This window comes from Carassius carassius, chromosome 9 (assembly GCF_963082965.1).
Source record: "Carassius carassius chromosome 9, fCarCar2.1, whole genome shotgun sequence".
Lineage (NCBI taxonomy): Eukaryota > Metazoa > Chordata > Actinopteri > Cypriniformes > Cyprinidae > Carassius > Carassius carassius.
Window position 1 is genome coordinate 33,318,304 of NC_081763.1, and position 14,146 is coordinate 33,332,449.

General features: G+C 39.4%; 1 protein-coding gene across 1 annotated transcript; it reads left to right on the plus strand.

Annotated features, from left to right (window-relative positions):
* Positions 1–1,418: 1,418 nt before the first annotated feature.
* On the plus strand, positions 1,419–13,944 carry zc3h7ba (zinc finger CCCH-type containing 7Ba). Its single transcript, XM_059559166.1, has 24 exons — positions 1,419–1,653; positions 3,030–3,105; positions 3,194–3,230; positions 3,406–3,603; positions 4,922–5,080; positions 5,254–5,334; positions 5,451–5,507; positions 5,598–5,602; positions 6,498–6,583; positions 7,195–7,385; positions 7,507–7,750; positions 7,830–7,888; positions 7,975–8,077; positions 8,713–8,874; positions 8,957–9,162; positions 9,946–10,046; positions 10,132–10,310; positions 11,105–11,160; positions 11,285–11,523; positions 11,629–11,734; positions 11,912–12,020; positions 13,072–13,205; positions 13,289–13,458; positions 13,547–13,944. The coding sequence occupies exons 2-24, from the start codon at positions 3,047–3,049 to the stop codon at positions 13,725–13,727; spliced, it is 2,922 nt and encodes a 973-aa protein (XP_059415149.1). The 5' UTR covers positions 1,419–1,653; positions 3,030–3,046; the 3' UTR covers positions 13,728–13,944.
* The last annotated feature ends 202 nt before the right edge of the window (positions 13,945–14,146 follow it).

Sequence of the window (14,146 nt, forward strand, 5' to 3'; positions counted from 1 at the left end):
TGATGCCTTCAGTGAAATTTTCATGTTAAATTTGTGAATGACACAAATCATATTTTTTCTCTGAACCTGTATTAAATGTCATCTGGATCGTTTTTTTTTTTTTTTTTTATTAACTCAAGTCACACAACCTGAAATTGGTCTAAATTTGATATAATTTGATCAAATGACAGCTAAATATATATATAAAAAAAGAAAACAAAAAAAGAAAATTAGCCTTTGACATCAATAACAAAATAGATCAAATTTGTTTTCTCCTGCTTTTTAAAAGTTAATAAGTTGGTTTATTTTTGTCCAAATGATGCATGACTGGATGAATTTACTTGGCCAATGAGTCGGTGAGATCTGCCACATCATCTGATTCCATCTGGACACCACCTGAAGAAAACACATGAACACAAGAGTTTAACATGATTTTAACTCTCCTGTTAAAGAGACAAAGTTCATGTGAATTATAAAGATAACATTTGACAAACATTACAATCAAACCCACTACATTTTTACTAACATTATTTACTATTATTAACAATGTAAATTAGTAATTAAAATATTTTCATAATATTAAACGTCACTGATAAATTCATCCCAAATAAACCCACTGTACGTTAAAACGTTAAATATTCTTATAAATAGTGTTAATGTTAAATAATAATTAATGTTAAAGAGTGGCGTGAGTGTAATCACTTAAGAATACGTTTTTCACTGTGACTAAATTATTGTAGAGTTACTGCGCTGCTTGGAGGGAATTCAAGGCCACTGTAATCAACCAAAACTCAAGGACACATTTATTTAACAAACCAACCAGTGTTGCCAGGTCCTGGCCGCAGTTTTCCTGTGGGGTTGGGCAACTCTAACACTGTTGACACGGGTTGCTTTTCAACCCTGAAACTAATTGAGGTTTCAGTTTTTTTTTTTTTTACGAAAACAAAAAACAGGTCAATGCATGTTTTTGATAGAGTATATTCAGTGATTTATTTTCCTTAAAACGTTTAAGGCGTAGTATGTTACATTTTAACAGTTTTTTTTATTGATTTCCAACATATACAAGTACTGAACAAATATAAACTACAAAAACGTAATAGTTTAAAATGAAGTTAAATAAAGTTCTAAGATACAGGTAAAATAAAATAATATTTAACAACCGTCAATTCAGCACAGCGTCACTGTCACGTGATACGTGTTACTTTACTCAGCGCTGGTTAGGATGAACCAATCACAGTTGTTCGTTGATTCCTGGACATGGTTTACTCGGACACAATTTTATAATCTTTGATATAGTGTATTTTAATGTGTATCCAGGTTATCAATTCTATAAATGAATATGATAAAAAATAATATATTTCCTACGGTATATACGTTCCCAATAATGCGAAAAAACGTCCAGAGAGTTGAACTTATTTGAATGAGGGACTAGGCTCTTCCAGCCACCGAGCGCCTTCTGGCGGAGTCACCGCGAGCCGTTATTAGCTGGAGACATCAGTCGGGTTCACGGAGAGGGAGCGGGGAAGCGTTCACACAAATAAACTTGCAAATGTCTTGAGATCGATCAGCTAAAAATCTTTCAGCCGTTACACTAGTGTTTTGCACACAAACCGCCAGCCAAACACTCTCGAAACTCGGAGGAAATAGCTGTTTGTCGTGGTTTTCTCCAGACAGGTGAGTAAAGACTCTAACTGGAGTCATCTGGAAAGTTTTCCAGTTCACAGCTGCGATTCTAATGTCGACTTTATCCTTTATCCTATGCTTTTGTGGACGACTTTATGGATTATTGTGTTGTCATTCTGGATTTTTATTTCCAGCTGCTTCGGTTTCGTTTTTGTGGAAACTGTGTGTGGGAGGAAGTGAAGTCGTGTTAGTTTGGGCGTGTTTCAGTCTGTAACGTTAGTCAGAATGAGCTTTAGTGCCAGTTAAGTGTTTACACGTAACTCACGAGGAATCTGTGTCGGTGACAGAAGCTCACAGTGCAACAGGATGACAGGGACAAGATAAGACTCAGATTATAAAAACAAAATGGTTTTTTGGGGGGCAGATAAGTTACTGATTTTAACAAACACTTATCTGCCGCTACCGATATTGTTCACTTCCTCTCTTATTTGAAATCGTGGCATCAACATAGATAGTATTTTGATCCCTTAAAAAGTAACTTTCCAGGGCTCATTAAAAACTCTTAAAGTGAGTAGTAACAAACTTAAGGCCATAAAGAGTTTTAAATGCGTCTTATAATTTAAAGACGTCTTCAGAAAATCTGAACAATTAAGACCGTAATATTTATACATTTTAAATGAATATATTTTATATGCTTGATTTATAGTTTTTTTCATAAAAATGGTCTAAAGGCTGAAATGCAGTTGTATAAGATTTTTGTTTTTGTGAAAACCTGTATATAAACTGTAAGTCATGTCATCTTATGGCTCAGTATTGTATGTTACCATAGACATTTTCCAACCAAACTCATACAGTGGTCATTTTACATTTAAAGTGGGTCATAAATTGCATTAAATAAAAAATAAAATCTGCAAATACCCTGTAAATAGAGAAATAAAATTCCTTCCTTCACATTTGTTTATATATGTGTATTGAAAATATTTTTGTTTGACAATAAAACTTTATTTTTATTTTTTTGGGCTAGTTAAATTAAAATTAGTTAAATTTCGGGCACCAAAATCTTAAGACCTGCACAAAGGGCGACCAGGGATCTTTACATTTTGCGAGCCCTGCTTTCCCATATTGTTTGCAAAATGATAACATGGAACGTTTCTTTAATGTTTTCTCAAATTTTTTCTAAAAATAAAAAAACCTGGAAGTTTTGATAATTGAGAAATACCATTTTCATAGCTTAACAGAAATGATAGCTAAACGTTCTTATAATGCTATAATAATAATAATGCTGTCTCTGTAGCCAACTGGGGTTTGACTCATTGTTTGGTTAATAATACACCCTTTCACATAGAAAGCATTGGTGTCTTTTGAGAGTGTAATGGTGAACAGCTGGTAAACGTGGACCTTTGCACACATGTTTGTTTGTTTTCCAGGTCTGTGATGGTCAAACATGAGCGGTGAGCGTCAGAAGCGCCGGGAGAAGATCCAGAGAGCACTGAGCTTCATCAAGTACTATGTTTTGAGTATCAGTCATTCCTGCTGACTGTCTTCTGTTCAGTCGTAGTGTTGATTTCTGGTTTGTTATCCGTGTCTGTAGGTGTTCTCTGCCTTATCCGGACCCTGAAGGCTATGAGGTTAGGCTTGAGGAAATATTTTGCATGCGTATCCAAATGGAAACACATTCACAGTTGCTCTCCGAAGTATAGCTGCATTTAGCATGATTGGACCAGTTTGAAACTCAAAACAAATGTTAAAAACGTTCTCCCGTAACTCTTTTTTTTTTTCTTCTGTCCTGTTGTTGTTCATCAGGGGTTTGTGGTTCAGCTGGTGTGTGATCTCTTAGAAGAGGGCAATGCCTTGTTTCGAGAGGGTGACTGGACACAGGCGCGGGGTCACTTCAGCGAGGCTGTCAATGTGGCGCTGTATGCTCAAGCCGAGGGGCTGAACGTTCCCGTCGCCCTGCTGGAGAGTCTGTACATCAACCGCGCAGCCGTCCATCAGAACATGGTGAACTTGACACCAAGAGCTACAGAAGTTACCATCACTCAGATGCTTTTGATTAAAACCCAATGGGATTTTTTTCTGTTGGGTTTGGGTTTATTGCAGAAAATAAGCTCTGAGACCAACAAACACGTTTATGATTCTTACAGGTTTTGCTCTTTTACGATAATCAGAACACAACTTTTAGGAATTTCAAAGCCTAAATAAAATGGCCAGAAAATAAAAGCTACACTTATAAACTATAAACAAACTAACAAAAATCCAGAGTGAGCATTTTGCAGTACAGAAGGAAACCAGTCACAAATGCAGACTCTTTGGCAATTTTTTTTCTCAGATCTGATTTTTTTGTAGAGCTGTTCACATTTGTTTTCTTAAATGTGGCCGATATCAGATTCACAGTGTGATTGGATCATGGTCGTGAACTGACCCGCATGCGCAAAAGAATGATCCGAATATAGGTTTCCAGGTTTTCACAACAAAATCCGCCCAATTGTTTCTCAAAACTAGTGCTAAACTAGCCCATCCATGTTCAGGGAGGTAAACATCACATTAGTGGGGTCGCGTCAAACCATGAAGTTTAAAACAGTAGCCAAATTCCGCTTTGATTTGGCTACATGGAAGTAAACACGGACGATATAAAGTAAGCAGTTATGCGTTTTATTTTACTGTCTTGATAACTTTGGGTATATAAAGTCTTTGAAGTGTCTCCCGTCATCGCAGAATTATGACGAACGTCGATCTGGAGTGAGGTAAAAGTCACATGAATTCTGACATGATCTGACCTGTATCTGATTTAGTACCACATGTAGAAGAAGCACAAGTCAGAATTGAAAAGATCAGATTCCATGCAGTTTGTTCTGTTCACACGGTCATGACAAAAACTGATTTCGCCTTCAGTGTGAACGTAGCTTTCATGAGCCAGAAAATCTCGTGCAGTAGAAGTGTTTCATCTGTAAGTGCATGAGAGGATAATATGAGCTGGACGTTTCCTGCTGACACGTCGCAAGCTTTATTTAACATCACAGCTGAGACATATACAGTATGCAAGTGGTTATGTTTTGACTAAAGGGGAAATAACCTGATTTATTAATAAAGTCATGTAAACACGGCTGACTTGTGTTGTCAGATTACTGGTGTGCATGTAAACGGAGAAAACGGGTTGTTTTAAGAGCTGATGTGTGAGTTGTCAGATTACTGGTGTGCATGTAAACATACTCGGTTGAAGAATGGAAGAAAGTGATAATTCAATCAGTCTCTGGATTTTGGTCTTTACAGTTCCCAATGCTTTGTATTTTTTGTGATGAGAGTTTTCTCTGTCTGTCAGGGCGAGTTTGACAGCGGTGTGAAGGACTGTGATCTGGCTCTGGAGGTGTGTAAGGACAGCACTAAAGCGTTATACCGTAAAGCTGTGTGTCTGAAGGAGTCTGGGAAACTGAGAGAGGCGTATGAGTGCAGCACTGCATGTCTGCTGGCCTCACCGCAGGTACACAACACACATCTGGTAGTATCAAGTGTAAAACCTTAGTAAATGATTAAATGGCCAGCCTTCAAAGACATTTAGGAGGTCACAATTGGTGGTTTCATGTTTTATTTCTATCTGGAATATCTGCTTCATTAAACCAAGCATTCTTTTATCTGTTGTGTCTCTGTTTTCAGGATCAGACGGTCAGTAATTTGTCCAAGGAGATCGCAGCCAGTCTGGGCTTGAAAAACAGAAAAGCGTACATCAGTTCACACGTGAGTACCCAGAATCCTGTGCGTGCTGGTGAAATATTTTTATATTTGAGTGCAATAAGGAGATGTTTCAGAACGATAATCATATTATTTTCCTGACACCTGTTCTTCTGTTTCAGAGGGAGAAAGCAGCAGGATCTGAGGACGACTGTGGCACGCCGTCACCTTTAGATGAGGCAGGACTTCATTTCTATACATATACATATATAAATATATAACCTTTGATTTTAAACCTATTTCTCATGATTATCATTTGTGCATTAAAGGCAGGGTAGGTAATACATGTATAAACAACTTTCTTCCAAATTTGTTTAAACTTTCTATATATATCAATGCATAATTAAATTGTAAGTACTCTGATAAAAAGAGTATAAAAATCGAGTGACTCTAAACCGTTTAATCTGTATTAAACACAGCTCATTATTTCCATTTTGGGCCGAAACATAGGATTGGCTTAGGCGACTGTCACTCTCTCGCAACCATGGCAACCACCCTTTTGCCACACATGACCTGCCCACTTGCGCGTGCACGTTTGATTTGAGGAAACAGCACGTTTGATTCAACAGGCACGGATCCTAGGAATACCAAAACAATGGCAGAGAAACAGCAAGCAAAATTCACAGTACCGGCCTATGCAGTTAGTGAAGGCAAACCAGGCAAAAAAAGGAAGACAGTAACAGTACAAGAAAAGGCAATGAACAAAAAGTCTTTGGATAAACAAAGAAATAAATGCGAGTTAATATCGGCGTGGCTTTCCAGCGATGGCGAGAACTGAGGGAACTCAAGGGGCTGAAAAGTGACTCCTTGATGGCTTTATTTCTGCTGGACAGGTAAATCTTTCTTTTTGTATTTTGATCATACATATTTTTTTGTTTATTTTTTCATGAAGCATGTGTCATTAGCACACGTAGCTGCGTAATATAGCTAACATAACATTACTTAGCGAGCCGTAGTAGAGGCTTTGGAAGGAGCCCAGAAGGGAGGGGGTGGAGTGAATGGAAATAATGAGCTGTCTTTAAAACAGTCGTTAGAGGTCTACAGTCACTCGATTTATATACTTTCTTTTTCAGAGTACTTACATTTTAATTATGTATTGATATATAAATAAAGTTTAAACAAATTTGGAAAATTTTTTTACATTTTTTTTTACCTACCCTGCCTTTAAGCCTTAGCCAGCTGATGATTTTAGACGTCTTTTGTGTTTGTTTGCAGATTTGTTCTGTTGGGCTGGAGGAAGTGACTGACCCTGCAGGTATTTCAAACAGACTGAATGTCATACTAATAGCACATGTTTTCCTGAAGCTCAACACCAAGGTCATGCACTTGATTCCCAGAGAAGGCAGGACCTGAACGCTTGTTTTAAAGGCAGTATCTCTTTTGATAAAACTGCCTGCCAAATACAGGATGAATTTTTGGAAGAAAATTAGGATGCATTAAAAAAGTGACAGTAAAGGCATTGACTAATCATTCTAATGTGCTCTAAATTTGAATATCAGAATGATTTCTGAAGATCATGTGACACTAAAGACTGGAGGAATGATGCTAAAAAAACAGCTTTGATCACAGAAATAAATTCTATTTTATTATATATTCAGTTAGAAAAGTTATTTAAATTGTAAAATATTTAACTTTTTATTTTTATTTTTGATCAAATAAATGCAGCATTGGTGAGCAGAACAGACTTCACACCTGTTTCCAATATGAATTATAAAAAAAAAATTGGTACTTAATTTAAACTGAAAAATTGCATGCTGTTTTACATGCTATTGTAATAGAAAAGAAGCCAGTATATAGTGCACCGTATGTTTCATTACAGACGCGTCTAGTCTGATTGTGTTGATGTTCAGGGTTTTCTCTGTACAGCTGACTCTGATTGGCCGTCTCCTGTCTTGCCCGCGCCGGTCCCTGTGAGCGACTCCCATGAGGCCCCGGGTCAGTCCGGAGCCGTGCCGCTCTCAGTGCCCGTGTCTCAGTCGCTGGAGGACAGTGAGCTGATGGGAGACGAGCTGGACAGTCTGCTGGACTGCATGTCTAAAGAGGAAGACGCATCACAGGTGAGGACACTGAGCAATCGGACAGTTACGAGTCGATTATAAAGTCAACAAGTCCCTTAGCTGTTATAAATTCACTGCTTCTTGGGGCTCATTGCTTTATTCTGTCCTGTCTGGGGCTCAGAGTGGAGTGGTTCCCAGCTCCCTGCTGTGCTTCCCGTCTCCTCGTCTTCCTCCAGCCTTCTTCTCCTCCTTCGGGGGTCAGCTGAACTCTCTGGACTCCTTCACTAAAGCTGAGCTGAGCCCGAACTCTTCCAGCGGTGATCTGGACGCGCTGGACTTCATCTGTCCGTCCCCCGTGTCCCCGCAGCGCCCTCTGGTGGTGGGAGGAGACGCGCTCGACTCACTGTCTGAATTCAGTCTGCCAGGTCTGCGTGTTCAGCTCGACTGATAACCTTGAACACGTGATGATGTTTGGATTCTAGCGTGTGTTTATTTCTCTGTCAGGTGGGAAAGACTGTCGTAGTTTTCTGCCGTCGGTCAAACTGACAGGTTCTCCTCATACGGTAGGTTTTGTGTTTTTGGCCGTCTGAAGGTGTGTAAGCATTCGTGCACCTCTGAGTGTGTGTGTGTGTGTGTGTGTGTGTTACAGAGGAATGGTCACGTGATCTCGACTCTATCCAGGCTGTCGAAGAACCCGCTGGAGCACACACATGATTTCACTCAAGCCTGCAGCAGCTGCTTCACCAGTACAGGTGATTCTCACACACACACACACACACACACTCACACACACACACACACAAACACACACACACACACACACACACACAAACTCACACTCACACACACACACACACACACACATCACTCGCATTTAATGTAACGTTTTAGCGTTTAATTTTTCCAACTATTGTTTTAATCATTCTTTGTGTCATTCTATCTGTCAGTCTATTTATTGTTTTATCATAGTTGTTTTATTTATCGTTTTATCATTCTATCTTTTGCTATAATATTTTGTGAGCATTTATCAATTGTTTTATCATGTTCGTTCTGTTTATCATTTGATTGATTTATCTATCATTGTTTATTGTTCTCTCTTTCTACTGATCTTTCTATTTACCATTTTCTATTTATCGTTTTTATCGGTAATTTTTTCTTTCTGTTTATCGTTTTGTCATTCCATTTAACATTTTATCTATTGTTCCATTTATTATCCTTTTTTTTTTTTACTGTTTTTGTTCAAATAAATGCATTTAATTGTTCAAATTTAATTGTATCTCTAGTTCTATTTATCATTCTATCTGAAACTATTATCATTCTGGTCGTTCTGTCTGTCGTTCGGTCCATCTGTCTGTCTTTAGCTCATCTGTCCATGTGTCTCCCTCAGGTCCAGGTGTGCTGGATTTTGAGTTGAGGTCTGATGTGACTCACAGATGTAAGAAGGATCTTCTGCTGTGCAGGAGAAGGGGCGGGGCTAGCTCTCCCTGGAGGCGGATCCGGCCCCGCCCAACTCGCAACAACTTCCAGGCGTCCTACGTGCTCTGCAGAGGTGCTTCACCTGTGAACCAGTCAGTGACTGATGAACTAGTGCTCACAGCGTGGATTAATCCTCCCTGTGTGTGTGTGTGCAGAGGTGTTGGAGAATCAGGTGTGTAAGTACGGTGAGGGATGCACGTTTGCATATTGTCAAGAAGAGATAGACGTGTGGACGCAGGAGAGGCGTGGCTTACTGGTCAGAGAGCTGCTCTTCAATCCGCTCTCGACCAATGAGAGCCAAGCACTCAGCGTCATCGAGCTGCTGAAGATACACACGGGCATGTTCATGTTCCTCTGTGAGGTAAGAGCACACACCTTATTTCATGAGTCCAGTCAGTGTAAAGTCTAGAGTCTTTGAATGTTCAGCTGGTCATGTGATCTCAATATAGCAGCCATAAGTGTTCATTTCAAGCGTTAATTACTCTTTTATCTTCAGGGCTGTTCACCTCCAATAACCATATTAGCTCCACACAAACACATGCTAATGTTCAGTTTATTTTAAGTGTGCACTGCAGTTTAGTCGTCCACTGCTTTAAATGAAGAAGCTTTTTGAAGAAGGATCGATTCTGATTGGCTGTAGATGTTTTGTTTATCAGTTATTAGCTGTTTTGTAACTGATTGTATATGTTGTTATTGTTATAGTTGTGGTCCGATATTATTATTTAGTTAGAATAGAATCATTATCATCCTTTCTGTGAACAGGCCTTAAAGTCATAATTTTTGGGTTTTTTTTGACAGAAATATAACTTAAATTTCATTAACAACACACTTTTCTTAAACCCAAAGCGCTACTAGTATAGCACAAAATACATCCATTAGAAAAAGAAAACACAACAATAATAGAATATAAAAGATATAACTAAATATATATCAATAAAAAAAGATCATTGTTTATATTGTGCCATTGTTTCTTACTTGTCATATTTTAACATTTAACATCATCAATTAACAGAATGATTGAATTAAAATGCATGCAATTATTAATTTTGCATATGAAAAGCATGCTATGAAGTTGAAACAATGGCCTGTTGAACCCCTCTGTCCGATCTGCTGCTCAAACACGTGTTGTGTTGTTCTTGCACAGGCCTGTTTTGACTGCAAACCCAGAATGATCAGCAAACGCTGGAAGGAGAATCCAGCTCTGTGTGCCAACGCACCGACACAGCATCAGTTTGATAAGAAGAAGTGCGTGAGAAACATGGTCATGTGTGAATAAAGACGTCACAGCTGAATGATACGGGATCATGAGTGCTCTCTGTCTCTCGGTCAGGTGTCTGGTTCATGTGGTGAAGAGCAGCGCTGTGAGCTACAGTAAGATCCGAGCGCTGAGCTCCCGCTGTCAGTTCGATGTGTGTCTTCAAGAGCTGGCTTTGGCCTGTAAGAAGAAGGACTGCTGCTTCGCTCACTCGCTCATGGAGCTGCAGATCTGGATCCTGCAGAGAGACACAGGTGCACAGACAACACCGCATCACATACATCTCTCACTCAAAAGATACAGAGAAGTATAAGAGTGTAAAGAACATTAGTATGTGTTTGAACGTCAGATTTACAGAAGACCTTTTGAATTCTTGCTTATTTCGTCTTCCGGGAAACATGCAAGTATTTTCTGAAGGGCAATACTAAATGAAAAAAAAAAATATATATTTAAACGAAATAAGAAAAAGGTCTTCATATCTTCATCCAGATCTCAGTGCATCCTGTTTGCTTCTCGAGCATCTGTGAATGTTCAATCCCTTTTCTATTAATAGCGAGTCCCTCAGTTGTCGTCAGTGTGAAAATATGGATCTCAAAGTCATACAGTCGTTGCAAAGGTGTCAAATATACATGAGATGCTAGAAAAGCAAAGAATTTGATGGATCTGGAAGATTTTTCTGAAGAACAGGGCAGTTTACTGTTCTGGGCTCATGAACTAACATCACAAAACAAAACCGAAGAAGTTGTGCATCATCTAGGTAATGACACACAGTGATAAGAATCGAGCAATCGTGAAGAATCACGTTTTTAAAAACAAATGTGCCGTTAAAATAACACATTAATACTAAACAGACCAACAATATGTCATTTTAAAATACAGCAACATGTTAAATATACTAACTACTAACCTAAACTCAAATAAACATGATCTGCATTTATTCAAGACATTTCAGTGAAAGCATCACAGCACACAGATAGTTTTCTGTGTGAGGTCCTGTATTACATCAGAGATCCAGCAGAAAAACTACTAAACTCATCTGTGTTTTCAGGAATCAGTCATGAAGAGATCGTGCAGGAGTCCAAAAAACACTGGAACAAACAGCGTGTGAGTTTCATCTCAGTTATTATTGAGTAGAAATATGAGTACTTTTACTCATTATTTACCCTGGTGCACTAATAAGTACATAGACTTTCACAAAGCATATGATGATCATTTCTGTTTCCATCAGCCTGCGGTCGTGGCTTCACACTCTCCGAACAAAATCACTGCTGCTAAATCAAAGAGTCCAAGCAGAGCGGAGGAGACGAATGGGAAGGCGGGTCCCGTGCAGAGAACAGGAAGTGCTGAGGTCAAAGGTCACGGGCTGGAGCTGATGATGAAGTTTGTGTGCGGTCAGTGCTGGAAAGATGGGCTGCTCAGTGAACCGGACCGAGCTCTGAAATACTGCACTGCTAAAGCTAGACACAGGTGCAGAGGACGGACTGATGCTCACACACACACACACACACACACACACACACACACACACACCCACAGCTGTCTCACTCTCTCCCTCTGATTCTCTCTCTTCAGCTGGACCAAAGACAGGAGGGTTTTACTGGTCAAATCTCATGAGAGGAAGAAGTGGGTCGCAGTGCGACCTTTGCCTTTTGCCAAGACCTTTCCTCAACAATACGACGTACGTGAAATCAATGTGTTAGCTCTTTTTGAAGTCGGGATGTGAAATACACTAAACTAATTTGTTACACTGCAGGGCTATTTAAAATGAAGGAAAAGAGTGAATAAAACCCCAAATCAATCAATTCAGATGTGAAAACGGAGCTCTTGGTGTCTAATGCTGAACGTTTCCTCACAGATCTGTGTCCACGTGCTGAAGCAGCGTAAATGTCATTACATCGGGAACTGTAGTTTCGCTCACAGTCAGGAGGAGAAGCACCTGTGGACGTACATGAAGAACAACGGCTGTGAGCGTCAAATCTAACACACAATCAACACTGGTGTTCAGTTACAGTCGAAAGAAGCATGCTCTTAATACGTTTGAGAAGTTCTGAGGGTTCATGTAGAAATAAAAAAGGTTTGGTATATTTGTTCATGGCAACATTTGTAAATGACATCAAAGTTTTTTTTAGATTTTTTTTTATCTAGGCAGTCAAGTGATTTCAACTACACACAAGTCTAGAAAAGTAGGATTTATTTATAAAGTAGGTTTAAACTATCAAACATTCAACATACAAATTGACTGACAGCATTTCTTTAGGAAGAGGAGATCTAAAGCTTGATATGAATATTGTTTGATAAATGTGTGAATCATTGTATTATAAACAATGTTTGCTAAAATATGAATATAGCTCCACCTGGTGGTGGCCACCAATTTCCCTTCCTTTCTGCCTCTGTTAACCTTGTTCAATAGCTGCTGAAATTTAATTGGCTGATGATGGCCATGCCTTTCAAGACATGTGAACAATAGGCAATGATGGCATCTTAGACAAAGACATTGCCTAACCCTAATTCAATCGGACCAGTAGGGCTATACTTGGATTCAAGTTTTTTCCTGTTTCAGGGCCATAAATTCCCCAAGCTCTGCAAGTTTTCACGTGTGTCCTCAGATTGAGCGCATGCATAAATGCACCAATTTTGGTCAAAATATCTCATTCTGTTTAAGAATTATAACCATTAAGTAGAAATGGCCATCCTCTATGCCTTCATGGTGAAGTGCCTGAAATATTGCTATTTCATTGATGTTTAGAATTTCCAATCGGGCAAAAACCTAGGACTAGTTTTGCAAAAAAATAAAAATTAATTTTGGCAGAATTCTTTTTCATGATGAAAATGAAGTACTGTAGGAGATATACATTTTGTTCATCTTGAGCCAAGGCTTCCAATGATATAAGAACCTGAATTTAAAACGGCATGTATCTTACTGTCACCAGCGCAGTATGTTATTCTCATAGAGATGGTCTGTCTGAATGAATGAATGTGAGTGGTTTAATTGAGGTCGCATGTTCTCCGCTGCAGTCAGAGACATCCAGCAGGTGTTTGACGTCTGGTTCTCCACCTCCAATCAGAACCGAGCATTTGACTGCACCTCACCATCTCAGCCAATGGAAGAGAAGCAGATCACCATGCCGACAGACTTCGCTGAAGCCATGGTATGTTCATTCTCAGGGTTCTCATGTTGACTGTCCCTGCGTGTGCTGATGGAGCCGCTGGTGTGTGTGTGTTGGTGCCGCAGGACTATTTCTACTGTCCTCTGTGTGGGAAACACAGTAACAGTGATCGGCAGTGGCAGCAGCACATCTCCTCAGAGAAACACAAGCACCGAGTGTTCAGCGGAGAGGGAGAGGACGAGAGCCTGGCCTGGTCCCATCGCTTCCCTGGACCCCGCTTCTCCATCTGTCCCAGGTGCTCCATCATCAGGTCCAGCCGGTCAGTCACGGATGATGAAGGGTGTGTTATTAACCATGCTCTTTGTCCTCATTGGCGATGACAGGTTGGATGAGGGCTGTGCTGATGGAGCGAGCTGTGACTTCGCTCACAGTGAGGAGGAGCTTCAGGAGTGGTGCAGACGGAGGGACTTCCTGCGCAGGATGTTGGACAAAGCCAGAGCCGACATGCTGATCTCTCCAACTGACAACAACTTTGGGATCTACAACTTCCTGCTCCAGAACTGAACAAACAGGCTCCCACTTTTACTGTGTCTATGAGAGCTCGATCAGGTGAGAGTTAGCGCAGGTCCTGATGAGTGTTCACGTGTTTTAATGAAGCGGAAAGATGTCATACCTCCTGAACACATCTCATGTTTGATGAAGGATCTTTTATTTCATGTTCCTTAAAAAGAGAATAAATGTTGTTAATACTCTGAATAAAAGTAACTTTATTTTACCTTTACTCTAACTCAGTTTATAAAAGAAAATGAAACATTATTCATAATAATTACAGTATAATGCCGTAAACATTATTATTGTGAAGCTCTTTTTTTGTATTTTATTTTTTGTTGTTGACTATATTATACTTTTATTTATTGATGCTTTTATAATTGATGTGAATCAGTGGACATTATTCTTTACTGATGATCGCATCAAACCTGCTT